Source organism: Coregonus lavaretus (assembly GCF_964263955.1).
Source record: "Coregonus lavaretus genome assembly, chromosome: 26".
Taxonomy (NCBI): domain Eukaryota; kingdom Metazoa; phylum Chordata; class Actinopteri; order Salmoniformes; family Salmonidae; genus Coregonus; species Coregonus lavaretus.
In genome coordinates, this window is record NC_140013.1 from 7869991 (window position 1) to 7897720 (window position 27730).

Genomic DNA, 27730 nt, shown 5'->3' on the forward strand with positions numbered 1-27730 from the left:
CCTCATACACGAAAAACTTCAAATGTCGACAAAATGAAATACTCTAGACAAGGTGGGATCTTTGTGTGTCTGTAAAATTAATTACAAAAAAATGCTAAAAAAAATAAAAAAATATGCGAGAAATGGCGGTGGAAACAACTTTATGTGCAAATATTTATGTAATTTTAGAATATTCGCATGAAAATCTGTCACCAATTGGATGGAAACCTAGCTATATTTACAAAAATGTGGTTACGGTATTTATATAATAATAGAGTGATTCCTCACGAAACTCAGACAAATAAAGAACAGGATTTGGGGGGTTTTCACTATGTAATCCATAGAATAGTTATTTGGAGGAAGGATTGTTCACATATATTTGAAATTTGTATCTAAAAGCATAATTGAGAAATAATGTATTAAAGTTGACATATTTATGACATTTTAGCCTTACCCAGGCCTCATTTAAGACTCGATAGTGTTTCATCTGTAGGTGCAACAAAGCAACATTGGTGTAATATGAAGCTTGACCCCTTGCTCTGTTATATGAGTAGTATTTTGATTTCAATAACTTTTTTTTACATTCCTTTATGAATATTTAAAGATATAAACATAACATTTAATAAAAATGTTGTTGAACATAATATATTCTACGGACATATCAATGTTCCAGAGTGGGTGCTACTTTGAGTTATGATCCAATTTGGGTGCGTTCATAAATTCACTCTGGCTATCTACTTCGTTTTCAGAGCGCTCTCATCTGAGTGTGCCAGAGCGCAGACTAGCTGATACATTTACGAATGCTCAACACCTGTTGAATATGACCGGTGTCAGTAAACGTAGTCACATTATTATTAACATTTGTGTTTGAAATTAGCTAGTAAACTAGCCAACTTTAGCCAGTTAGCTTGGGTGCTTGACTGCCTTTGTGAGGTCGGAACGCTCGGATCAACCTTACTTCTCGGCCAGAGCGTCCAGTGTGTGCTCTGAACGCTCCGAAAGTGAAATGCTCTTAATTTACAAACGGACAATCTGACAAAGCTCTGAATTTACAAACTTTACAAATTTACGAACACACCCTATGTACGCATTACCAACAGAGTGAATGTGAAAATGGATTCAAAATGGTCGCCCTCTGCTGGTGATTTGCAGGATGTTCAATGATACAAGTAAAAGGAATGCTGTGATTGGTTACATTGCCTTCTACACCAATTTATCTCTATAAAATGGGCCATAACTATCAAACTAGCAGAGATCCCGCTCTGAAACTTTGATATGCCCATAGAGTATATTATGTTCAACAATATATTGAAATATTCATGTTTATATTTTTCAATATTCATAAATGATTGTAAAAAAAAATATTAATGAAATCAAAATACTACTCATATTACAGAGCAAGCGGTAAAGCTTCATATGATACCAATGTTTGCTTTGTAGCACCTACAGATGAAACATTATGGAGTCAAAGGAGGCCTGGGTAAGGCCAAAATGTCAAACTTTGATAGATTATTTCTCAATTATGCTTTTAGATGCACATTTCTAATGTATGTCAACAATCCTTCCTCTAAAGGACCATTCTATGGATTACATTTAGTAAAAATCCCCCAAATCATGGTCTTTTTTTTCTGGGTTTCTTGGGGAATCACCCAATACGAATAGTATATACCTGTATACTGAACAAAAATATAAACGCAACATGCAACAATTTCAATGATTTTACTGAGTTACAGTTCATATAAGGAAATCAGTCATTTTAAATAAAGAAATTAGGCTCTAATCTATGGATTTCACATGACTGGGCAGTGGCGCATCCATGGGGAGCCAGGTCCAGCCAATAAGAATGAGTTTTTCCCCACAAAATACCTTTATTACAGACAGAAATACTCTTCAGTTTCATCAGCTGTCTGGGTGGCTGGTCTCAGACGATTCTGCAGGTGAAGAAGCCGGATGTGGAGGTCCAGGGCTGATGTGGTTACGTATGGTCTGCGGTTGTGAGGCCGATTGGACATACTGCCAAATTCTCTAAAACGACGTTGAAGGCGGCTTATGGTAGAGAAACGAACATTCTATTATCTGGAAACACACTCAAAAATTACGTAAATATATAAACCAAGTACAGGGCAGGTACACTGAAATCCATTCTGCACTGGAACTCACCTACACAACTTATGCAACCCTTATAAGCCACTGATACTGGACTGAACTCTCTAACATTTGTATACATGTTTTTCTATTTTAATGTATTTGTATGTTAATATGTCAGCACTTGCGTGTGTGTGTGACCCTGTGTGCTAGTGATGCATGGGTCAGCTGTTTGTTCACCCGCACCCACCCGCATGTGAGAATAACCCATCTGCAACCGCCCGACTATATGTGATAATGTGAAAATCTGAGGCCCTAACCCGCAAATATAGAAAAAGCGCTGAACAGTTCCCGTTTAACTTTTTCTCCCCAGGTTCCCAAAAGCATTTGGTGATTGGGGTGTATCTGGCGCACACATACAGTTACTAAAGCTTAGGCTTATGCACTAATGCCAGATAAAAATAATTAATGAAAAACTTCCATTTAGCCTATAGATATGAATTGCACAAGAATTTTACATTTATGGATTTTTTAATGCATTTTTTCTCTTTATTCCACCCACTCGCCACCCACCCGCCTTTCACCCACACAATATTTCATGACCCTAAACCCGCCCGCCCCGCGGATATAACTGCGGGGTTATGAGTCAACCCGCGCATTACACTGTGTGCTGGGTTATGGCATGTGGTTATTTAAAGGTCAGTGGTGATGTTAATCCTGCCCGAGGGAAGTGGATTTAGTGTCTTTCTTCTAAACTGTTCCCATATCAGAATACGCAGGTACAGCAACATTATGCATCTCTCTCTCTCTATCTTTAAGACCTTTCTCTTTTCCTTTCGGACAGTTTAGGAAATCTTTGGTGATTTTCTCGCAGTTCTGACTCATAAGTTTCGCTTCAACTTTATATCGTGACGTTCATAAAGCCTTTACCTATTCTTCTGTATATTTATATAAATTCAATGTAATTGTATTCATAAGACATCTTATTCCCCTCTGATATTAATCTACCAGCTGTCAGGGCTACTTTCATGTAGGACTGTTAAAGTGGGTCTGTGGTGTATCAACAGTGTTCACATACAGTATTAACATGCTATCTCAGAGCTCCAGCCCACGGTGGATCATCATCATGGAAAAGCATGGATTTTCTGTTGCAGCCTGTCCGTGAACAGTAGGACATCAAAGAAAGCCTACTGATGCCCTATTAAATAAAAGAGTAGGAGGGAGACAGCTATCGATTAGTATAGATAAACATTAGCAAACTTCCCTCTCCTCCTTTTCCTCTCTCCCTCTCCACCCCTCTCTCTATCTCTCATCCATCTTCCTTCTCTCGTTCTCTCCACCCATCCCTCTCTCTCTTTATCTCTCCATCTCTCTCCATACACCCCCCTCCTCTCCATTCATCCTTCTTTCTGGAAGGTTCCAAAGTAGATCTCTTGGTTCTGTGGTCATTCAACTATAAGTAGGGCCTGTTTAGGAATGAATGGTCAACCCCAATTGCTCTTGTTCCCTCGTGGTCACTCCCTTCGTTCCGTTCCATCCCTCCTTTTCTCCTCATTGCCGTGACGATACCTGGGGGTGGGAAGGGTCACTCTGGTCTAATCTAACAGTGTATTGATTCCATTAGATAATTAATGACCCGGTTGCGGGTTGGGGAGTACAGGGAGAGGTGCAGTGGGTGGAGGGAAGCACTTAAGCCCTTGAGAGTTGGAGAGAACCTTGGGCCAGGAATGGTCCGGAGTCGTCAAGGTCAGACGCAGCCGGTGCTTCGATGTGGAGGTGGTTTGCCGGCTGAGGACCGAGAGGGAGGGAGAGGGAGGGAGGGAGGGAGGGAGAGAGAGGGAGGGAGAGCGAGAGAGAGAGAGAGAGAGAGAGAGAGATCATAATGTCCAGCAATCCAGTGTAGCTGTGTATTGATCAGCGGTTGAATAAAAAGTAAATAGAGAAACATCTGACTTCCAAATGTTCCACCATCAGCCGTGTGATAGCATGATAAGCAGTCTACCTCTGGAAGACCAGAATACTGAGCTACCTCTTTATGGACACTCCAGCCACTCATCAAGGTCTATTCACCAATGTGATAATAACCCCCACTGGAAGAAAACATTTCACATTCTATAAGTAAAATATTGCTCTAGTCTACATAATTGATATGGATGAGTTTTTGCCTCTGTATGGTTTGGACGTTTTCACACCTCTATGGTCCCTCGATCTTTCTCCTTTTGTGAGATGGGAACTAGCTGTCCTGTTGGGTGGTTGAGGGACCAATCATACCGTTTAGTAAACATTTTAAAACAGACAGACAGTATTTCATAGTGGTAAGAGGAGTAGAAAGAGGGGAAACGGGAAGATAAGGAGAGAGGTGTGCGGCTGTTGTCTTTCCCAGTGTCAAAGCAGGCGGTCTAACTGTATCGCTGCACAGGCCAATGTTACCCGGCTAACGTGGGCCCTCATTTATTTTTTATGGAGCACACCAAACATTCTATTCTATTCCATTCCATTATATTCCATTCCCTTCCATTCTATTTTATTTGATTCTATCCTATTCTATTCCAACTGACATTACCAGGGCTGACTGTGTCCCTGAGGTGTGGTGGGTGGGGGTCTCAGCTGGTATTTAGACCCAACTCCCCCCAGCCTTGGCCAGGTCTTCTATGGGGCTCCAGGGGAGAAATGTGAGGCATAACACAGCCATTTCCCTGCAGCCTGGGGTAGCCAGTGGCATTCCAGCAGGCAATTGTCTGCGTGCTGTTTGCCTTAAATGTGTTCATTTGCCCGACTCCCCCAGTCAGAGCTCCGTGGGGAGGGTCGGAGTGCTCTAACAAACCTCTGACAGCTGGAGGCCCTAATTAAACGTCCCCGCTGAAAACAAACAGCCGAGCAGCCAAACTAACTAACACACCGACCAACCAACCGACGGAGAGGCTCTGAGCGGTGAACGCACTCCCTCCCAGCCCTGTGTTGCCTACATGAGAGCCAGCCGCAGAGCAGCGAGCAGGGCAGCACAGCGTGAGGGATCACATAGACTTACACACAGATGTAAGCACTTGCAAGCACGTCACACACACAGCTGCTTGGATACACACGTACGCATACACACACCATAATACTTTTAGGTCCTGTATACCGAAGTCATGCTGTTTTGGCAAGGCTACTGTAGAGCCTCATACAGTATGTTTTATATCTGAATAATCGTTTGATGTTTTCAATAACCCTCCACAGATGACACAGTTGACATACAGCTTGTTGTGACGGTACTATAGGGAACATTTGCCGCGTCCCATTTGGGGGAGGGCATTAATAGCCTCCCAACCTGCGACAAGGTTATGAAGCTGATTGAATAATTACTGTTGAAGCCCCGTCCATTACGGCCCACGCCGCTGCTGATGTGCTGCCTGGCTTCTGTCTATAGAGATGGAGATGCAGATTAGATAAGGACAGACAAATAGATAAACGTACGGGACAGAGCGGCTGTGTCTGTGTGTGTGTGTGTGAGAGAGAGAGAGAGTGTCACGTTCGTTTAATGACGGGTCAGACCTAGGCGCAGCGTGATATACGTACATGTTTATTTACTGATAAACACCACAACAAATGAAACGAAACATGAAGTCCAAGGTAGCACACACAACATACCTTACACGGAACAAGATCCAACAACCCACTAGTGCCAATAGGCTGCCTAAGTATGTCAGAGACAACGAGCTACAGCTGCCTCTGATTGGGAACCACACCGGCCAACATAATAGATCGAAACATAGAAAACGCACAACAAAGAATATACACACCCTGACTCAACATATAAGTCCCCTGAGTCAGGGCGTGACAGAGAGAGAGAGATAGTGTATGTATGAATTGACTTTTATTTCCCCCTCACACAATGCGATGTACTCAGCCAGCCAGGTTGGGGAAGGTGATGTAAAATGTCATTTAAACACGGCACAGGGACAGTGTGTTGGCTACAGAGATTCTACATTGATGTGATGCCGGGTTGGGAATTGGAAGGTACAGCATGTGTCTCCTGTAGCTCAGTTGGTAGAGCATGGCGCTTGCAACGCCAGGGTTGTGGGTTCGTTTCCCACGGGGGGCCAGTATGAAAAATGTATGCACTCACTAACTGTAAGTCGCTCTGGATAAGAGCGTCTGCTAAATTACTAAAATGTGTTGTCACAGTCATGTTAAATGCACTAGAAAGTATTCTCTTGTGGACAGACTACGCAACATTTTAGGTCTGGGTTAACCAAGATTAAATAGAAAATGTCAAAGTAAAGTGATGGCTTGGCCCAGCTCAGTCTGGCTCCACATATTCCAGCTCCCTACCCCAGCCTGACCCTATTCTACCCAGCCCAGCCTGGTTCCCCTCCCCTGGTAGTGTTGACCCAGCCGTAGAGAAGGTACCCCTGGCCGCAGGGCAGGACACCAGGCTGCTGAAGGCCACGCTGACCTTTTAAAGGTCACCAGAGCACAGAGGCAGAGAGGGGGAGGGGAGAGGGAGGCCAGCCAACTGGTAGAACTGGGAGCCAGAGGGTGTGGGGGAGGCAGGGGAATTAGGGGCAGGGGGTCTTCTACTGTCCCTGCTTTGCCCTGTGTCTTTGGTAACCGGAGTGATTCTGTAATGAATGCCTTTTTTTAGCACAGTGGACGTTCTTCAAAGCTTTTATAGAGAAATGCATACCTAACTAACCCTAATTCTTCCCCCCTCTCTCTCTCTCTCTCTCTGTCTCTCTCTCGCTTCCTCACTCCTGCAGGGGGTCTGAGCCTGTCACAGCCTTGGCCAATCGCAGCCTGCGTTAGAGGTGGCGGCTGCATTTGATTGGAGGATGGCGACCATGCCGTTCGTCAGCGAGGGAAAGTGTGTGAGCGTGGAGTGGGACTTCCTACAGGGACTACTGGCCAAACCCCCCACCCTGCCCTGGTGAGAAACACACTAACACACATAATAGCATGCATAGCGAGTGCTAACACACACAAACACTTACTCATATTCTAAACCATCACATCCACACAGCCCCTCTCACCCTGTACTGTATAGTAAAAGTGTTATTGCTCTGTAGCCTTGGCTGTCATAGCTGTTAATCCCACACACACACACATGGAAACATGCGTATACACACATTTTATTTTCTCTATTGCTCTCTCTCTATTGCCCTCTATCTCTCACTCTCTCTCACTCACTCACTCACTCACTCACTCACTCACTCACTCACTCACTCACTCACTCACTCACTCACTCACTCACTCACTCACTCACTCACAGACACACACACACACACACACACACACACACACACACACACACACACACACACACACACACACACACACACACACACACACACACACACACACACACACTCCCTCCCTCCCTCCCTCCCTCCCTCCCTCCCCCCCTCCCTCCCTCCCTCCCTCCCTCCCATGGCAGGCAGTCTGCAGGCCCGGAATGAGAATCGATGTCACAGACACGGAGGAGAAATGCTGTTTCTTTATTCTACCACAGACACAAACTGTGGAGTCGCCGTGACAACATAATTCTACCACTCAGGCCCCATTGAGGGGAGTCGATACCCAATCAGAGAGACAGGCTACCTGGGCCCTGGGCCCCCTCTGTCACATGGCCCCTCCCCCTCCCATTGATCCCTCAATCACCGCTGCAGCCCAGCACCCGCCAGCCAGTCGCATGGCTGTGTGTGAAACAGAGAGGGAGAGAGAGTGTGGATGCTAGTGTGTGTGTGTTGGAAGCATGTGCGCATGCGTGTGTGTGTTGGAAGCAGAGGCACTAGCTGTGCTGTGTAATAGCAATGTGTATACCAGTGAGACAGGGGAATAGACCCTGGTAGATAGAGCACTTTCTGTCTGTAATTACACAGACAGACAATCTGCTGGGTTAGAATTTAGATTGGTTCACTAAGATTGCAAGCGTCATTATATGCCTTTTAAAGGACTATTCTCGGTCATCGTCAGCGTACATGACCAAGCCACAGGTGGTCATTCTGCGTTCAGTTAGGATTCCTTATCATTCCAGTTTTGGCATGAACCACACACCCTTTTCACTTACAATTCTCCTCTACCTTCTCTTTACTATCTCTCCCCTCTCCCCCGGACTTTTCCTCTCCTCTTCCAGTTTGCAGAACCTGCGGAAGGAGAAGTCTCGTAATGCAGCACGTTCCCGTCGCGGTAAGGAGAACTTTGAGTTCTTTGAGCTGGCCAAGATGCTCCCTCTCCCTGGAGCCATCACCAGCCAGCTGGACAAGGCCTCGGTCATCCGCCTCACCATCAGCTACCTGCACATGCGCACCTTCGCCAGCCAGGGAGACCCGCCCTGGTGCCCCCTGCTGGAGGGCGAGAACCACTGCAGCAAAGGTGAGCTCTCACCCTTACCTTATCTTACCCATGATCCTAACCTGGAATGACTGGAAAACTCAGTCACCAATGCTGCAACAAAAGCAATTTACAAATGTTACTGTGGGTGTATCAGCATTGTAACAGCACTATAATATTCTATGTAGTCCCTCACCCAATGCACCGCACAGACACACATCTCACTATACCTGATTGACCTTCCCCCTCATCACAGACAGAGAGGGTGAGAGAGAGAGACAGAGACAGAAAGGGAGACAGAGAGAGAGTGTGAGAGAGAGAGACAGAGACAGAAAGATAGACAGAGAGAGAGGGTGAGAGAGAGACAGAGAGAGAAATAGAGAGAGATAAAGAGACAGACCGAGAGAGAGAGAGAGAGAGAGAGAGAGAGAGAGAGAGAGAGAGAGAGAGAAACAGACAGAGAGACAGACAGATGATACACAAAGGAAGGAGGAGCCTATTGGTGCAATTTGTAATTACAGAAATTACCTATATAACAAGGAGAGTGTAATTATAAAGGTTGTCTAATTGCTACTATTACTGAGGGGAAACAACTCAGCTACAATTAGGTGTGTGTGTGCGTGTGCGCTTGCCTGCGTGTGCGTTTTATAAGAGCACCTGTGAGGAGTGTGTATGTGCGTGGGTGTGTGTGTCAATGGTTGCAGAAGTGTTTGTCTGTGTGGGTGCATTATCCTTTTTTGCACCAGTGTGTGTCTCCCCATTACTCTCAGCAAGTCCTCCTGAAATGGGACAAACCCATGATATCTCATTGATACTGTATGAGATTTGAACATGGATATTATGTACCTTACAAACAATGGCACTGTAGTTCTCATTTGCCCATATATTCTCATAGACTTACTGTATACGATCTTACTCTTACCATTGTTTGGTGAATATGTTTTGGAGGATCTGGCCTTGGAAGAGGCCTGGTGAAAGGAAGACGTGGATATCTATCTATTCAATTCTTCGATTGTACCTGTGGAAACATATTCAATCCACTAGCAGATGTTCTAACAAAGCCTTACAAATGCATCTATGGTAGTCTGGAGCCATCCACCTCACAAATCTCAATGCATTTACTTTGGAATGTAAAGTACACTGCTGTGTGTAAGCAGTACATCTGACCATTGATCTATTTCTAATGTCTGAAATCTATACTGAAGTTCCCTCTGGAACTCCCTATTCTATACATCAGCCTTCAGAAAACATGAAAGTATGACGCAGGCAGATAGGTTAATGTTGAGCTAGACTGGAGGTCATCTACCTGTACCCGAATACCTGAGACCCGATCCGGGACCCAGAATTCTAAATAATGTCACAGATCTGGGTCGAATCTGATATGATTGTCACGAGTCTCGGTATGTGAAATTTGATTTATTTTCCCTTTTGTACGTTAACTATTTGCACATCATTACACAACTGTATATAGACATAATATGACACTTGAAATGTCTTTATTCTTTTGGATCTTTGTGAGTGTAATGTTAACTGTAATTATTTTATTGTTTATTTCACTTTTGTTTGTTATGTATTTCACTTGCTTTGGCAATGTAAACATAAGTTTCCCATGCCAATAAAGCCCCTTAAATTGAATTGAATTGAGAGAGGAGCGTGGTGCGTATTGCTTTTTGTTGTTGTTGGCCAATCATAAGTCATCAAAGCAGCAATAGGCTACAGTCATAGAGCCTCAGAGTGTGGCAAAAGTTAGGTGATATCTAATAAATGGAAGATGGAATTAAAATGACGAAATTAAAAGTTAAAGGAGAAGGATAGGCTACAACGACCAAGAGCCAACAGGTAGGCTGCTATCTAATATTCTGAGGAGTTGTTATTTGTAACTGTAGGATGAGAAACTGCATGCACTGCAGCCTCAATTAGCATAGCGAGCTAACGTTAGCTAGCTTAACTAGCTAGTCCCGGTTTGATGCAGTCAAGATAGGTACTATGTAATCATAATTGATGATAAATAACCTAGCTATGGCAGCTATTAGTCTACTATAGCGCGAGGCGGCTTGGCTGGTTGCTGCCCTTACGAAAAAAGATTGCAGTCAGAATGCACTATGACTGCATTATCCTGCAGTACAACTGCAGGTCGAGTGCAGTACAACTGCACTATGCTGCAAATACTGCGTCCAAGTAACACCGTTTTTTTTTTTTTACTGCAGTAATTTTGCAGTGTAACTGCAGTTAGATCTCTCCCTCGCCCTCCATTTGGCAAATCTGACCACAACTCTATCCTCCTGATTCCTGCTTATAAGCAAAAACTAAAGCAGGAAGCACCAGTGACTCGGTTAATAAAAAAGTGGTCAGATGACGCAGATGCTAAGCTACAGGACTGTTTTGCTAGCACAGACTGGAACATGTTCCGGGATTCTTCGGAGAGCATTGAGGAGTACACCACATCAGTCACTGGCTTCATCAATAAGTGCATCGATGACGTCGTCCCCACAGTGACCGTACGTACATACCCCAACCAGAAGCCATGGATTACAGGCAACATCCGCACTGAGCTAAAGGGTAGAGCTGCCGCTTTCAAGGAGCGGGACTCTAACCCGGACGCTTATAAGAAATCCCGCTATGCCCTCCGACGAACCATCAAACAGGCAAAGAGTCAATATAGGATGAAGATTTAATCATACTACACCAGCTCTGACGCTCGTCGGATGTGGCAGGGCTTGAAAACGATTACAGACTACAAAGGGAAGCACAGCCGCGAGCTGCCCAGTGACACAAGCCTACCAGACGAGCTAAACCACTTCTATGCTCGCTTCGACGCAAGCAACACTGAAGCATGCATGAGAGCACCAGCTGTTCCGGATTACTATGTGATCACGCTGTCCGTAGCCGATGTGAGTAAGACTTTTAAGCAGGTCAACATACACAAGGCCGCAGGGCCAGACGGATTACCAGGACGTGTACTCAGAGCATGTGCTGACCAACTGGCAAGTGTCTTCACCAACATTTTCAACATGTCCCTGACTGAACCTGTAATACCAACATGTTTCAAGCAGACCACCATAGTCCCCGTGCCCAAGGACACTAAGATAACCTGCCTAAATGACTACCGACCCGTAGCACTGATGTCTATAGCCATGAAGTGCTTTGAAAGGCTGGTCATGGCTCACATCAACACCATTATCCCAGAAACCCTAGACCCACACCAATTTGCATACCGCCCCAACAGATCCACAGATGATGCAATCTCTATTGCACTCCACACTGCCCTTTCCCACCTGGACAAGAGGAAAACCTACGTGAGAATGCTATTCATTGACTACAGTTCAGCGTTCAACACCATAGTGCCCTCAAAGCTCATCACTAAGCTAAGGATGCTGGGACTAAACACCTCCCTCTGCAACTGGATCCTGCACTTCCTGACGGGCCGCCCCCAGGTGGTAAGGGTAGGTAACAACACATCTGCCACGCTGATCCTCAACACGGGGGCCCCTCAGGGGTGCGTGCTCAGTCCCCTCCTGTACTCCCTGTTCACCCATGACTGCATGGCCAGGCACGACTCCAACACCATCATTAAGTTTGCCGACGACACAACAGTGGTAGGCCTGATCACCGACAACGATGAGACAGCCTATAGGGAGGAGGTCAGAGACCTGGCCGTGTGGTGCCAGGATAACAACCACTCCCTCAACGTGACCAAGACAAAGGAGATGATTGTGGACTACAGGAAAAAAAAGAGGACTGAGCACGTCCTCATTCTCATCGACGGGGCTGTAGTGGAACAGGTTGAGAGCTTCAAGTTCCTTGGTGTCCACATCACCAATGAACTATCATGGTCCAAACACACCAAGACAGTCGTGAAGAGGGCACGACAAAGCCTATGCCTCTCAGGAGACTGAAAATATTTGGCATGGGTCCTCAGATCCTCAAAATGTTCTACAGCTGCACCATCGAGAGCATCCTCACTGGTTGCATCACTGCCTGGTATGGCAACTGCTCGGAATCCGACCGCAAGGCACTACAGAGGGTAGTGCGTACGGCCCAGTACATCACTGGGGCCAAGCTTCCTGCCATCCAGGACCTCTATACCAGGCGGTGTCAGAGGAAGGCCCACAAAATTGTCAAAGACTCCAGCCACCCTAGTCATAGACTGTTCTCTCGGCTACTGCACGGCAAGCGGTACCGGAGCGCCATGTCTAGGTCCAAAAGGCTTCTCAATAGCTTCTACCCCCAAGCCATAAGACTCCTGAACAGCTAATCTTGGCTACCCGGACTATTTGCACTGCCCCCCCACCCCCACCCCACTTTAACTCACATGTACATATTACCTCAACTACCTCAACTAGCCGGTGGCCCCGCACATTGACTCTGCACCGGTACCCCCCTGTATATAGCCTCCCTACAGTTTTATTTATTTTTCTCAACACTATTTTGTTGTTGTCGTTTAATTTTTTACTTTTTATTAAGAAATAAATGCATTGTTGGTTAAGGGCTGTAAGTAAGCATTTCACGGTGATGTCTACACCTGTTGTATTCGGCGCATGTGGCAAATAAAAATTGATTTGATTTGATAGAGTGCAGTATAACTGCAGTTCAACTGCAGTACACTGCAGTTATTCTGCTATTACTGCGTCCAAAATACCACAGTTGACTGCAGTTACTGCACTTTTATCGTCTCTCCCTCCCTCCTCCCTGCTCCCTGTGTCACTGGCTCACAGTAAGGCCCCTCCCCCAACTGCTAGAGTGGCAACTCTCTCTCCATCCTCTTACGCTTGATCAGCTCTGGTTTAAAAAGTATCTTAAAAATTGACTTTTATGCTGCCTCCCTCACTCAGATCGAACCATGTCTGGATCCGATCAGGTCTATACAGAATGCATATCGGGTCCGGGTAGGAAAGCCCCAGCTCCATTTCGTAACGGGTCCAAAAACCTCTAGGTATATGGAAGTCTAGATACAGGTACCATGATGCAACGTCATCGTTGGGGTTTAAAGTGTGATGCATGGCTGTAATTCCACTGGAGGAATGTCATGTGAAGTCCAACCGGAATCCGGAGGGAGGGAGGGAGAGAGGGAGAGAGGGAGAGAGATGGTGGAAGAGGAAATGAAGGAGCGGTAGAAAGGGAGAGGACCAGTGGAGGAAAAGTAAAATGACTCAAAGATGTGTAGTGATGTTTTTTCACCCATTGTGTGTGTGGTGGGGGTTGGGTCTACAGTAGAGTGCATTAGTCCTGAACCTTTAATTTAATGTATTATTCAAGACTACTGTATATGCACAGGTGATATGAGCTTTTGAGAGAATCTCTCTTTCAGATATGACTTCCACCCTCTAGAAATGCAAAATATTGACCTGTCTATTTTCAGAAACATCTTAGTATTTTGCAGTTTTACAATATTGTAGAGATGTTTTCTCATGACAGAACACACTGACAGACAACACAAGCCTCTCAGATCCTCTAAAGACACCAAACCAGCAACTAGGGACCAATTGAACTGATCTACTGTCACTGTTTGTGAGGTCAAACTCACCACTTTCTATCAATTCAATTCAATTTCAATTTAAGGGCTTTATTGGCATGGGAAACGTGTGTTAACATTGCCAAAGCAAGTGAAGTAGATAGTAAACAAAAGTGAAATAAACAATAAATATTAACAGTAAACATTACACTCAGAAGTTTCAAAAGAATAAAGACATTTCAAATGTCATATTATGTCTAGCTGTCTAGCTGTCTCTTGACTTTTAGTCTGCCTCTCATTTTTCTCTCTCTGTCTCTGTCTGTCTCTGTCATCTCTCTCTCTCTCCCTCTCTGTCTTACCGTCTCCTCATCACCTCTCCCCTGTCTCTCTCCTTCACTTTCACCATGTCTGCCTCTCCCCTAATTCTCAGCGTTTAAAGTGGCGATGGCTTGTAAGGGAAGTTAATTGCACTCAAATTATGTTTGACCGCAGAAGGAGCGAGGGAGCGACAGAAAGAGAAACAGGGAGCGAGCGAGAGGGATTGCAGAGTGAGAGGATAATTGCAGTGGAGAAGGACGTTGCGATTATGATCACTCTTTCTCTACCGTCTGTCGTCTCAAACCCAGTCTGTTCCTACAGGGGTAACAGACACAGACACACACACTCTTGGATAACTATCAAAATTGGAGCTCAGTGAACAAGTTGCTAGGTGATGAGGTTCACATATGAAAAGACAACTAGCATAAGCAAACTTGAGTCAAAAAGAGAAAGAGAAAGAGATATGTGTGTTATCTACAGGCAGGTCCAAAATTATTGGCACCCTTGATAAAGATGAGCAAAAATGAATGTAAAATAAATAATACAAATACTGAGCTATATTGTATGCTTAAAAAAATGGAAAATGATATTATTTTAAACAATTGCTCAGAGAAAGAGATTTTGTTTGACAAGTAATACTTTTTTTCAAAAAAATATAGGGGTCAAAATGATTGCCACCCCTGTTTTCAATAACTTTCACTGAGCCATTTTCTGAAATGTTTTACAAGATTGGAGGCCACATTGGGACGGATCTTAGACCATTCCACTGGTGTGCGTGGGCGAAGAGCTCTATTTTCAAGTCATCCAATAAATGTAAATGCCTGGAGTTTGCAAAACGGCATTGGCACTTGGATTTGAACTGATGCTATGGTAAAACTACATGAAAACAGAGCCCCTTGGCAACGCACACCAGTGGTGGGTCTGGCGTCAAAATAAGGATACATAAGCAGAAATGTACCTCATACCTACTGTAAAATATGGTGGTGTATCTTTGATGTAATGGGGCCATTGTTCTTCCACTGGTCCTGGGGCCCTTGTTAAAACCTCTTAAGGATCGGACCCTTTTTTTCAATTTTTGCCTAAAATGACATACCCAAATCGAACTGCCTGTAGCTCAGGACCTGAAGCAAGGATATGCATATTCTTGATACCATTTGAAAGGAAACACTTTGAAGTTTGTGGAAATGTGAAATTAATGTAGGAGAATATAGCACATTAGATCTGGTAAAAGATAATACAAACAAAAAAACATGCGTTTTCTATTTCTTTTTTTGTTGCCGTGATACGTTTTTTGTTGTTGTGCACTCTCCTCAAACAATAGCATGTAATTTTTTCACTGTAATAGCTACTGTAAATTGGACAGTGCATTTAGATTAACAATAATTTAAGCTTTCTGCCCATATAAGACATGTCTATGTCCTGGAAAGTTTGCAGTTACTTACAACAGTCATGCTAATCACATTAGCGCACGATAGCTCAACCGTCCCGTATACGGGACACCGATCCCGTAGAGGTTAAGGACAACGGTGTCATGAACTTTACCTAGTTCTAGGACATTTTAGGCAAGAACCTGGTTGCCTCTGCCGGGAGGGTGAAACTTGGCCGCTAGTGGATCTTCCAGCAAGACAATAACACCAAGCACACATCAAAATCCACAAATAAATGGTTAATTGGCCACAAAATCAACATTTTGCAATGGCGATCTCATTGTCCGGACTTGAACCACATTTGAATTGAAGAGGGCAGTCCATAAGAGCAGGTGAAGGATATCAAGGAACTGGAAAGATTCTGTATGAAGGAATGGTCTAAGATCCCTCCCAATACAGTGCCTTCAGAAAGTATTCATACCCCTTGACTTATTCCACATTCTGTTGTGTTACAGCCTGAATTCAAAATGGATTAAATATGTTTTTTTTCTCCATCTACACACAATACCCCATAATTACAAAGTGAAAACATGTTTTTAGAATCTTTAGCAAATTTATTGAAAATTAAATACATAAATATCTCATTTACATACAGTGCATTCGGAAAGTATTTTTATTAATTTTTTATATACATTTGCAAACATTTAATGACAGCTTTGTCATTATGGGGTATTGTGTGTAGATTGATAAAAAAAAAAAAAACGTAACGTAACAAAATGTGGAAAAAGTTAAAGAGGTCTGAATACTTTCCGAATGCACTGTAAGTATTCACATGTTAGAATCACCTTTGGCAGAGATTACAGCTGTGAGTCTTTCTGGGTAAACCTCTAAGAGCTTCGCACACCTGGATTGACAATATTTGCAAATCATTCTTTTCAATGGTGAAATCCCTAAGCAGTTTCCTTCCTCTCCCGCAAGTTAGGAAGGACGCCAATATCTTTGTATGCAATTTATGTGACTTGTTAAGCACATTTTTACTACTGAACTTATTTAGGCTTGCCATAACAAAGGGGTTGAATATTTATTGACTCAAGACATTTCAGCTTTTCATTTGTAATTAACATTTTTTAAAGGTTAAAAACGTAATTCTACTTTGACATTATGGGTTATTTTGTTTAGGTTATTGACACAAAATGTCAATTTAATCCATTTTAAATTCAGGCTATAACACAACAAACTGTGGAAAAAGTCAAGTGGTGTGAATACTTTCTGAAGGCACTGTATGTTCTCCAATCTCAAATTTTGTTTTTAGAAAAAGGCTCAGTGCCGTTATCCTCGCAAGGTGAGGTATTGAACGATATTTAAAAACAGGGTGCCAATAATGTTGACCCCTATCTTTTTGAGAAAATCTAAAAATGACTTGTTAAACTAAATCTCTTTATCTGAGCGATTGTATTCGTATAAAATAATATAATAGTCCACTTTTTTTTTTAGCATACACACAATATAGCTCAGTATTTGTATTATTTATTTTCTAGTTTTTTTGCTAATCTTTTTCAAGGGTGCCAATAATTTTGGACCTGACTGTCTTTGGTTTCCCACGGTAACGTCATAACTTGGTTAAAAGGTCGACAGCTAGGGGGTGGAAAGTAAAAAAGAGAGGTGGGGAGGGTGAATGAACTAAGTTATGTATAGAACAGAAGCATACAAATCAAGCAATCAAATTTCTCTCTTCTATCAGTGCAGAACGTCTGGAAGACCCCAAAATTGACCTGCGAGTCACACTGTTATTAACATGGACGCTTCATCCCATTCCTCAAATGAAATTAAACCACGGAGAGCAAATCTAGCCAAGCTAATGAAAAGTGAATGTGATAGAAAGTACCCCAAGAGCTCTCCTATGAGACACACACACACACACACACACTTATTTCTACTAACACAGAAGGATCTTTGTTCTCAGGGTGAGATACCCCGCACCTTCGTTAGGCCCCTGAACGTTACCATCACGACACACACACACTGTTGAGGCTGTTTTGGTTTCTTGGCCGCCCAATTGTGTGACCCCAGGCATGGCAGGCAGGCGGGTGGAGTGACTGTAGTAAATGGCTCTGTGTGTAGACTCATCCGTCAGCCCCACTGGTCTCACGTCACATCCACCATTTCCTCAGGCCCCTGACAGTATTCATCGCCACTGATCACCAGCAGCATCTCCAGGGACCCATGGGGGGATGCGGTGCTGTGTGTTATGATGATGGGGGTTGGTACCAGACCCCCAGTGGGCCAGCCCTCTCCCCGTAGCCCCACTAGTGTCCAGGCAGGCAGGCAGGCAGGCAGAGCGACAGGGTCCCCTCCCCCTCTGGGCTAGCTTCTGAGTTGTGGCTGTAAGGTCCCCAGCCCCAGACCCCCTTTCAGCGCTCTGAATGGACCAGCCTCATTGATATTCCTATGCTTTCACACAAGGGGACCCCAATCTCACAATGGCACTGTGGCTTCGTCCGGCAACTGTGTATTTATGTGTGTGTGTGGCGGGGGGGGGGGGGGGGGGGGGGGCGGTATTTGTATTGTGTTCTAGTCTACTGGAATGCCTTCTCTTCTGTTGGCTGACCGATGGCAGGGACACGACAAACAGACGGATGGGGGATGTGTGCCCCCCCCCACCTCCATGTTCACTTGTAACACAGAAGAGCACTTTAATTTTGCTGTCATAATGTGTATTGATTTCCCAAAGCCTTGCAACGATACATGGACGTCTGGCGATCCCTACACACACTCACTCACACACACGCACGCATGCATGCACACACACAATAACACACACACTGCCGCTGCCTACTCAGAACACAGTGTTCAAATAAAAACCTGGCAGAGCCACACACACACACACACACACTCTTTATGAAATAAAATGGTAAAAACGGGATTTGTGGATTTATCGCCCGTTTCTTTCTTTCTTTCTTTCTTTCTTTCTCTCTCTCTCTCTCTCTCTCTCTCTCTCTCTCTCTCTCTCTCTCTCTCTCTCTCTCTCTCTCTCTCTCTCTCTCTCTCTCTCTCTCTCTCTCTCTCTCTCTCTCTCTCTCTCTCTCTCTCTCTCTCTCTCTTACACAGTCACACACACACACACACACACACAATCTTTATCCATCTTTCTCCCTCTCTGTCACTCTCTATTTCGGTTTCTCTCTCCATCTCTCCTTTCTTTCTCTTCCTCTCTTCATCTCAGTTGGAAACCTCTGTAAACAGCTCTACTTTGATGGCAATGCTTCTGTGATAGCTTGTGTTTGGGATGCATCAGGAGTGGTGAGGCTGTGTGGAGTGTGTGTGAGTGTTTGTGTGTGCGTGTGTCTGTACGTGTGCATGGTTGCCTGTGTGTGTGTGTTAAAAACACAGGCATTTCCCTCAGACCAGCTAAATCGACTACACTACTATTCAAAAAAATAAATATTGAAAGTATAACTGATTTGCAGACTAACAATTAAGCATCTGTTAAAAGTGGTTAGCTGCCTCATGTCTCTGATGTGTGTTGATCAGTGTGTGTTGATCTGTTGTGTGGTGATCTGTGTCCCTGCAGTGCGACGCTCCTCTCACTCTCTGGCCACTGACATGTTCGAACAGCACCTGGGAGCACACCTGCTACAGGTAAACATCACACACTCACACGGACACACATGAGGACACACACCCAGGCTCCTCTAAAATCACCCTGTTTAATCTCAAATGTATTTATTATAGTAACCTTTATTTAGCCACGTGTCATTGAGAACAAACAGTATTTTAGAATAGTACAAATTTAGCCAGGTTGTTCAAGAGGTAGCCATATTTATTCCTGAGACAGTCTGACAGTGTGATGCTGCTTCTCTGTGTTATGTCTCCTCCTGCGTTTGCACTCCAGCGAGTCAACACTCGTAAATAACTAATCGCACCGCCCCACCGTAGTACTATCAATGAACAAACACCAATAAATAACTGTAGAGTACAGAAAAGAGAAAGAGAGTGATAAAGCGAGGGAGGGAAAGAGGAGAGTAGTGAAAGAGACGGGTGTATAGAATGTCCTAAATGAGAGAGGTATGCTAAGACAAAAGACTGCTGTCCGCTCCGAACGTTCTGAGGAGGAACGGCACTGATAGAAATCAAATTAGCGCTTCAGAAAACACTATGATTCTTTCCTCTTGCCGTCCTCTGTCAGTAATAGTCTGATAATTGCACTTTATTTCTCCGCCATTCAGCCGGCTCGCCGCGCCCCACACCCCGGCCACTCACATTTGCATACTGAATGTGTCAGTTGCATAAATTACCGCCACTTTAAGCGCCACCACCAAAATAGCAATCTTTCTTCAGCAAAGTGGCCCTAGCTTCCCAGCACACCGCGACTCACTTGTGTGGATGCTTGTTATTACGACAAATATTATTCTGTGAAGGAGTCCTTCCTAATGGGGTGGCTGTATACCTTTCACTTATCATCATAATCACCACTCCCTGTCTCTACCTCTGTCTCTACCTACCAGTGTCAATGGACCATGTCGTCCTACTGTTATTAACACTGATTGAAACAGCTCTGCTGGTATCTGCCTGCTCTGTGTTTAATGTGTCTTGTTGACTCTCTGAACAGGCTGGTGGTGTTTACCAGTAGTGGGTCGTGTGTACCTGAGGGGCCAGCCAGACAGGATTGTTAATGTGGGCGGGAGAGAGGGGAGAGACTGAGCGGTGAAGGGCTGGTTGCTGGTGGTTCTCAAACGGCAGGCAGCAGCTCATTGTAATTTGCTCAATACACACTAATTGCTCTAATTTGTCTGTCCGGCTGTGTGTGGATGTGTTGCTTCCACAGTCTCTGGACGGCTTTGTGTTTGTGGTAAGCTCAGAGGGACGATTCCTCTACATATCAGAGACTGTTTCCATCTACCTGGGCCTCTCACAGGTAAGGCCTGCTGTATACACACGCGCGCGCGCACACATACACACACACACACACACACACACACACACACACACACACACACACACACACACACACACACACACACACACACACACACACTCACACTCACACTGTCACTCATACAGGTTACTCCCATCATCTCTCTTTTCATATCAGATGTTGTAATGTGTTTGAGGGTGTTCCCACCTTTGTGTGTGTCTGAATGTCTTTGACTGTTCTCTTGTGCTTGTCTCTCTAGTTCCTCCCTCTCTCTCTCTCTCTCTCTCTCTCTCTCTCTCCCTCCCTCCCTCCCTCCCTCCCCCCTCCCTCCTCCCTCCAGGTGCTCACCTCTGTTGATTGCCTGTGGCCTCTTGTACTGTGAATGTTAAGTCCTGCCATTTCGACCAGATGCATAAATAATAACAGTAATTACTGGCCCAGCAATCAAAGTGTCGCCCCTGCGCGCAGGGCCTGTCTAGTGGAGCAAATCGATTGGCATCTTAAAAGCCCCATTGATTGTGGGGAGGAGAAAAAACACCAAGGGGGATGGGAAGACAGATCGGGATAGAGATAGAGAGAAAGAAGGAGGGAGGAGAGGAGGGGAGTGATAAGAAATGTTTGGAAGATAAAAGATGGAGGATACAGTATGAGAGAGAGAAAAGAGGGAGAACGTTACAATAGCGGTGGTATTTGAGTGGATTTTAAAAGGGGGGATTTGGGTATGATTGGGAGTCCGCCCCTGGTTGGATTGGACTGTCCTGGAGAGAGGCTAGTAGTGGCGTGTGTGTGTGTTTGCGTGTGCATGTGCGCGTGTTCGTGCCGGTGTGTTTGTGTCACAGTTCGGTATTTCTGCTGTTAACTATTAGTAAACACAAACTTAAAATCTAATTATGAAATATATCTGAACAGATGTGAAAAGACTACACAGCCAAATGGCATTGGATAGAGAGAGAGAAATAGTGCACTGGGGATTTTGGTATGCAAATAGAGCTTAAATGTGCAGTTGAAGTGAAATGCATCATGGGACTAAATAGGTAAACAACAAAGGCCATTCTTATTCATGAAACAGATGGCCTCACTAGTCAAATCTCCTCAAACAGAACTAAACCCACCAGCCTTAAAACAAAATTACAATCAAGATTTACTTTAATTCCAAAACACACACTACCACGTTTAGAAACTGACAAAGAGAGAAAGACTGAAAGACAAAAAGAGAGAGAGACAGAAAGAGGGAGGAAGGAAGGTGGGAGAAAGGGCATGCACACTTTAATAGAACAAATCCCTGTCTCTCAGGGAAAAACAAGTGAGAAGGGAGATGTAACTGGTGGTTGTTGTTGGACCGCCCTGTCCTGTCCCCCAGCCTAACCCCTCTGCCCCGGCTTACCCACGGGGCCCCTCTCCAGACAGTGGGGTTTCTTAGACGGCTTAGCCCAGGTCAGGCACCTTGACCAAGGGCACAGCCCGCCGTCCGCTCCCCTGCTACCTGGAGGTGATCATGTCCCTCACCCCAGGTCTGCTGGCTGGAGAGGCCCTCTCTGAACCCGGGACCCCAGGTCCTGCTGCTCAACCCCTCTTACCTCCTACATGGCAGGAGGGAGGATGGAGGAATGGAGGGAGGGGGGAATTGATCCTGGACTGTTTAGTATGCAGCCCCCATCACTCCCCCTCCCTCTCTCCTCTTCCATCCGTCAGTGGCGGGCTGAGAGTGTGTTGTGGACGACTGCCCGGATGCCTCATACATGTTAAAGCAACCTGCTATTATTTATATCATGTCTCTCCTCCTTCATTCCCCCTCTCTCTATCTCAACCCCCCCCACACTATACCTGTGTCTTGCTCTGTCTCCCTCTCTCTCCTTTCTCTCTCCTCTCTCTCTTTCCCTCTATCTTTCAGCTGCCTCTTTCCCCAATAGTTCTCTCTCTCTCTCTCTCCTCCCTGTGATGAAGTGACAGTAGACTGACAGGTAACGTAACATAGACGTCTGTATTGCCCTTTACTGAGGGAGGGCAAAGGACTGTGGGAAGCCTGGGGTCCTCCAGGGCTGACTTCCTGTCTCTGCCAGGGGATTCTTCCACATGTACATATTACCTCAACTACCTCAACTAGCCGGTGCCCCCGCACATTGACTCTGCAACGGTACCCCCCTGTATATATAGCCTCCCTACTGTCACTTTATTTTACTTCTGCTCTTTTTTTTCTCAACACTTTTTTTGTTGTTGTTTTATTTTTACTTTTTTTGTTTAAAATAAATGCACTGTTGGTTAAGGGCTGTAAGTAAGCATTTCACTGTAATGTCTGCACCTGTTGTATTCGGCGCATGTGACCAATAAAATTTGATTTGATTTGATTCTGGTCGGTTTACGTCTCGTTTAGCTCTAGCAACTCATTAACACCAGGCTGTTTTTTAACTTTTATCTCTCTGCTGATCCCTCGTTACTTACTCCCCTCCTCTCTCCCTCAGTTTTTTTTTACACTTTAGAGGAGTTAGCCTTCCTTTTTTTCTCTTTGTTCACACTTAATCTGTGCTCCCTCGCTCAGCTCTCTGGCTGTGATGTCCTTGAAGGCCTGCTGGAAATCCCATAAAGCCCACACTAAATGGATCTAATCCTGTAATAAATGGGTATGTCCTACAGACAAGGGTGTGAGGCTGCAGGCAGGCAGCCAAGCAGGCAGCCAAGCAGGGAGCAGGCAGGAAGGAAGGAAGGGAGCAGGCAGGGAGCCGGCAGGCGCTTTATCAGATGGGATGGAATCCATCCCGCTCCCATTGTGTTTTTATGGATGCCATGCCAGAGCCTTAAACGCTTAGAGTAGGATACTATGATGCACGAGGATGATAGCTGGGAGGTGCTAGTGTTCTTTATCCCTTTCTGGGAGTGGGCTGGATACGTTCATGCCTATGAATTAATAGGGAATGAATTAACAGATTAAAATAGTCAAATCTGACCTTCAAAGATGCTGTATCCCTGGTGTCTTTTAGCTTACTTTAATCACCAAATACAATAGATTTTTATCCTTCCGATTTTAGATGTGTATTACTGTAATCTGTGTCTCAGGGGTCTGTATGCGACATGTGTGAGCGGTTGCGTGCATTCATGTGTTCATGCATGTGTGTTTGTGTCTGTGCTACACCCTGTCCCATATCTACATTTGATTGTGTGTAGGTGGAGTTGATGGGCAGCAGTGTGTTTGACTACATCCACCCAGCGGACCACGTGGAGATGGCAGAGCGTCTGGGCATCAGACCCCACCTGAGGGCCGAGGCTGGCTGCCACGTGGCTCCCGAGAGCGCTTCCAGCTCTGCCTCCACATCCTCCCTGGCAGGGACCCCCGAGCCTGGTACGTCTCACATACATGTCTGTAGGACTGATGTGGTCCAGATCTTGTCCAAATGTGATTGCTCCCAAGTTAACTCTGTCCCCCTGTCTCTCCATAGCCCCCTCAAGCCCTCTCTCTCCTGGGAATGAACCTCCTGACCGAGGTTTCTTCATTCGTATGAAGTCCACCCTCACCAAGAGAGGCCTCCACGTCAAGTCCTCAGGCTACAAGGTCAGAGTAAGAGACATATATAGAAATATCAAACTCTCCATTCCTATAGATCCTGCAGACAGTGTTTAATGTATAGGGTAGCAAAATTCCAGTAACTTTCCCTGGTTTTCCAGAAATGCTGGTTGGAGGATTCCCGGATTTCCTGTTTATTCCCTCGTAAACCTAGGAATCTTCCAACCAGGATTTCTGGAAAACCTGAGAATTTTTTAAAAGTTACAAGAATTTTGCAACTCTAGTAATGTACTACTCACCATTCATTCAGTAGATACACTGTACATGTACAACCATGCAGGTTGGTTTAAACTCTATTCTATTCCTGTCAGGTGATCCATGTGACCGGGCGAATCCGCTGTCGCCCTGCCATAATGCCTGGCTCCGCCCGCTCGGTGCGTCGGCCAATGGGCTTGGTGGCCCTTGCGCACACTCTCCCTCCCTCCACGCTGAACGAGGTGCGCATGGAAAGCCAGATGTTTGTCTTCCGGGTCAACATGGACCTGCAGGTCACCTACTGTGAGAACAGGTACAGCTACAGTGACCCACAACGACACAACAACACAGCAACACAACAACACACATGGACAGATGTCTGTATGGGGTGCATATATGGTTGTACTGTGAAAATGTATGTGGGTGGATTTGATTCAATTAATAGTATGTGTTTGTTTGCCTGTGTATTTGTGTCTATATGTTTACATCATGTGGATAATATTGTTCCCTGTAGGATCTCGGAGTACATGGACCTGAGCCCAGCAGAGGTGGTGGGACACACCTGCTACCACTTCATCCACGTAGAAGACCTTGATAACATCAGACAGAGCCATGAGGACTGTGAGTCACTGCCCGCCCTGTGTGTGTGTGCGTGTGTCTTTGAACGTTAACATTTTTACTAAGTTCATATTTTGCAATCAGCGCCCTCTGCTGCCAAAGTCCTGTAGTGCTATGCCAACTCACTCTTTACTCTTATCCTCTCTCCCCCTCTCCCGTCCCTCCCTCTCTCTCTCTCTCCCAGTGTTGAGGAAGGGTCAGGTGGTGACAGGGTACTACCGTTGGCTCCAGAGGAGAGGGGGTTATCTGTGGGTCCAGTCCTGTGCCACCGTCTCCATCAACCACAAAGCCCCCCACGAACGCAACGTCATCTGGGTCAACTACGTCACCAGGTCAGCCCCGTCACCAGTCAGCCCCGTCACTAGTCAGACCCGTCACCACAGTAGCCTCAGGTCAAACACACAACACATCCAACATTATGCTCTAAGACAAAGAGTCCAACTCCTTCAGTCTACCGTCATTTTTATATACGAAACTGTAATTACAGTATATTAATTTTATTATAGCATTATGCATAGCGTTATTCATTTACAACACTTATATGATACAAGTACTCGCACATGGATTGAAGGAAATTCTATTTTTTCCTTTGTCTCTCTCTCAGGACCCACAACCCCCACCCCCTAAACACACATACACACTCAAAGACAAACAGACACACATGCACGCACAGAGCAAGAGAGGAGTCAGACAAAAACAAGGGGAACAGGCTGAATTACAATACTAATTGGAGTAGCGCTTTATAATTACAACAAATGGATGTCAGAATGGTGGGTCTGAATGGTGTTTTAGTTAATTAGTGCTGTAATTACAAGAGCTAATTAACTTCTCCAGCAGCAGCCCCCCAATCCTGTCTGGGCTCAGTTCTTTACAGGTGGGCTCCTGAGTGGAGTAAAGCTGGCTTTGGGAGAGCAGGGGTGGCTGTTGTGTGTGTGTGGAATTGGGGGGGGGTTGTTGGATACAGTATTGCGGGTTGGGGATAGCTGATGGGGGGTATTAATGGAGAAGTGGGATGGTTGGAGAGGCTGGTTGTTGATGATAGATGAGGGTAATGGTAGGAAGGAAGTTGATGAGAGACTAAACAAAATAGACAATTTAATCTAAGACCATATAGGGCTCTCTGTAAAGTACTCACTGCACCCATCTTGCTAAATCAGGAGACATAAACAGTGGTTTGCTGCAGCACTCAAGAGCTGTAAAAGGTGCATTTATTGTCTTTTATTTACTGTCTCTCCCTTTCTCTCTCTCTCAGTCGGACAGAGCTCCCAGACACTCCCCTGGATCTGCTGCAGCTCCCAGAGAGCCTGAGGGCGGAGCGTCTGAAAGCCAGCTACTCCCCTTCGGAACACTCGCCACAAGCCCGGGGTAGGGATCCACACAGGCAAACACACACACACACACATCTGCAATCACACACACATTTATACCGTACATTGAATCATTCACACATACACAAACATACTTGATGGGATGGCAGGTAGCCTAGCGGTTAAGAGCAATGGGCCAGTAATCAAAAGGTCGCTGGTTCGAATTCCCGAGACCACTAGGTAAACAATCTGTCGATGTGCCCTTGAGCAAGGCACTTAACTCTAATTGCTCCTGTAAGTCGCTCTGGAAAAGAGCGTCTGCTAAATTACTCAAATGTAAAATGTAATGATACATCCACATTTTTCCTCATGAAAAACATATCTAACTATTTTCCCCTCCTCAGGTCCACAGCCAATGAAAAGCTCTATGTGTAAAGGTGACCCTGACTCTAAACTGAGAGAGATCTATAATCCCGGCATCCAATCTGGGGACAGGAGGAAGCGTCCGCTGCGGTCTGACTCTGAAGGTGCTCCCCCGGAAACGCGGCGTCGCCTGGAAGAGTTTCGCCAGAGAGAGGGGAGTGTGTCAGCCTCCTCTGACCTGGGCAGTGAGAGTGAGGGAGAGGAAAGAGAGTGGGAGCAGGGGGGAGACAGCGGGAGGGTCAAACGAGAGGGGCCTTCGAAACGAGGCGTGGAGACCCCCATGAGGTTCGAGAGGGGTGGCAGGGTGCACAACAGCCGTGCGGTAATCCAGCACCTGAAGAGTGTAGTGTCCTCGCCTCTCTCTGGCCCCCCCAACATCAAGACTGAACATGAGGCACTGGCCACAGGGGGCCGCTGGACACACACCTCCTCACACACACAACCCCCACCCTCACACACACACACCCCCTGTGGCAGCCTGAACGGCGACAGTCCCCCCACCCCTATCCCAGACTCCTCCTCCAGCAGTGAAGCCCCACCCAAAGGTATTTTCACCCCGCCCTCCCCCGCCATGTCCCCTCCCATGTCCGGCTCCTCCCCTCTACCCTGTGAAGAGCGGGGCATGTTGTCTGGAGGCCGGGTGGGCGGGCCTGACTTTGAGCTATTGCAGAGACTGGCAGCGGGGGGTGCTGCAGGACGGGTGCTGTTCCACCCCCTGGCCCTCGGCCCCCAGGGGCCACAGAGCCTGTACGCCCCCAGTACCATCCGCTATGCGCCCCCAGAGCTTCCCCACTCCCACCCCGGTGCTGAGGGGCTGCGCTCCGACCACCACAAGGGCCCCCCAGCCTTCTTCCCCCACCTCCAGAGGCTGGCCGGCCTGCCCTCCTTCAGTGGGTTCTCCGCCTCAGACAATCCCTTCAACCCCTTCTGTATGAACGGACTGAGGGGGGCCGCAGGGTCCGAGGAGGACTGAAAGAGAGGAGGGGCTAGAGAGAGACATGGGGGCAGGACATTGGGACATGTGGGGTTGGGAAACTGAACAAAGGACCATTTGCACAGCTTCCATGGGGAGTCAGATGGTGTCCAACACAGGTGACAGGATGTGTGACACTCAAAGTGGACTTTGACACTTGACTTTACCCTACTAGCTGTCCAAGCTTTGTCCCCCCCTCTCTGCTCTACCGTATCCTCTCTCCACTGCTG

The 27730-nt window shown here is 45.9% G+C and overlaps 1 protein-coding gene across 1 annotated transcript; it reads left to right on the top strand.

Moving 5' to 3' along the window:
- Positions 1–6878: 6878 nt before the first annotated feature.
- LOC311101812 (neuronal PAS domain-containing protein 1-like) lies at positions 6879–27500 on the top strand (the record flags this gene model as incomplete). Its single annotated transcript, XM_084143012.1, has 11 exons — positions 6879–6973; positions 8180–8418; positions 19085–19152; positions 20339–20428; positions 23588–23762; positions 23860–23972; positions 24296–24492; positions 24694–24800; positions 24982–25129; positions 26050–26162; positions 26509–27500. The coding sequence occupies 11 exons, from the start codon at positions 6879–6881 to the stop codon at positions 27498–27500; spliced, it is 2337 nt and encodes a 778-aa protein (XP_083999138.1).
- Between the last annotated feature and the right edge of the window lie 230 nt (positions 27501–27730).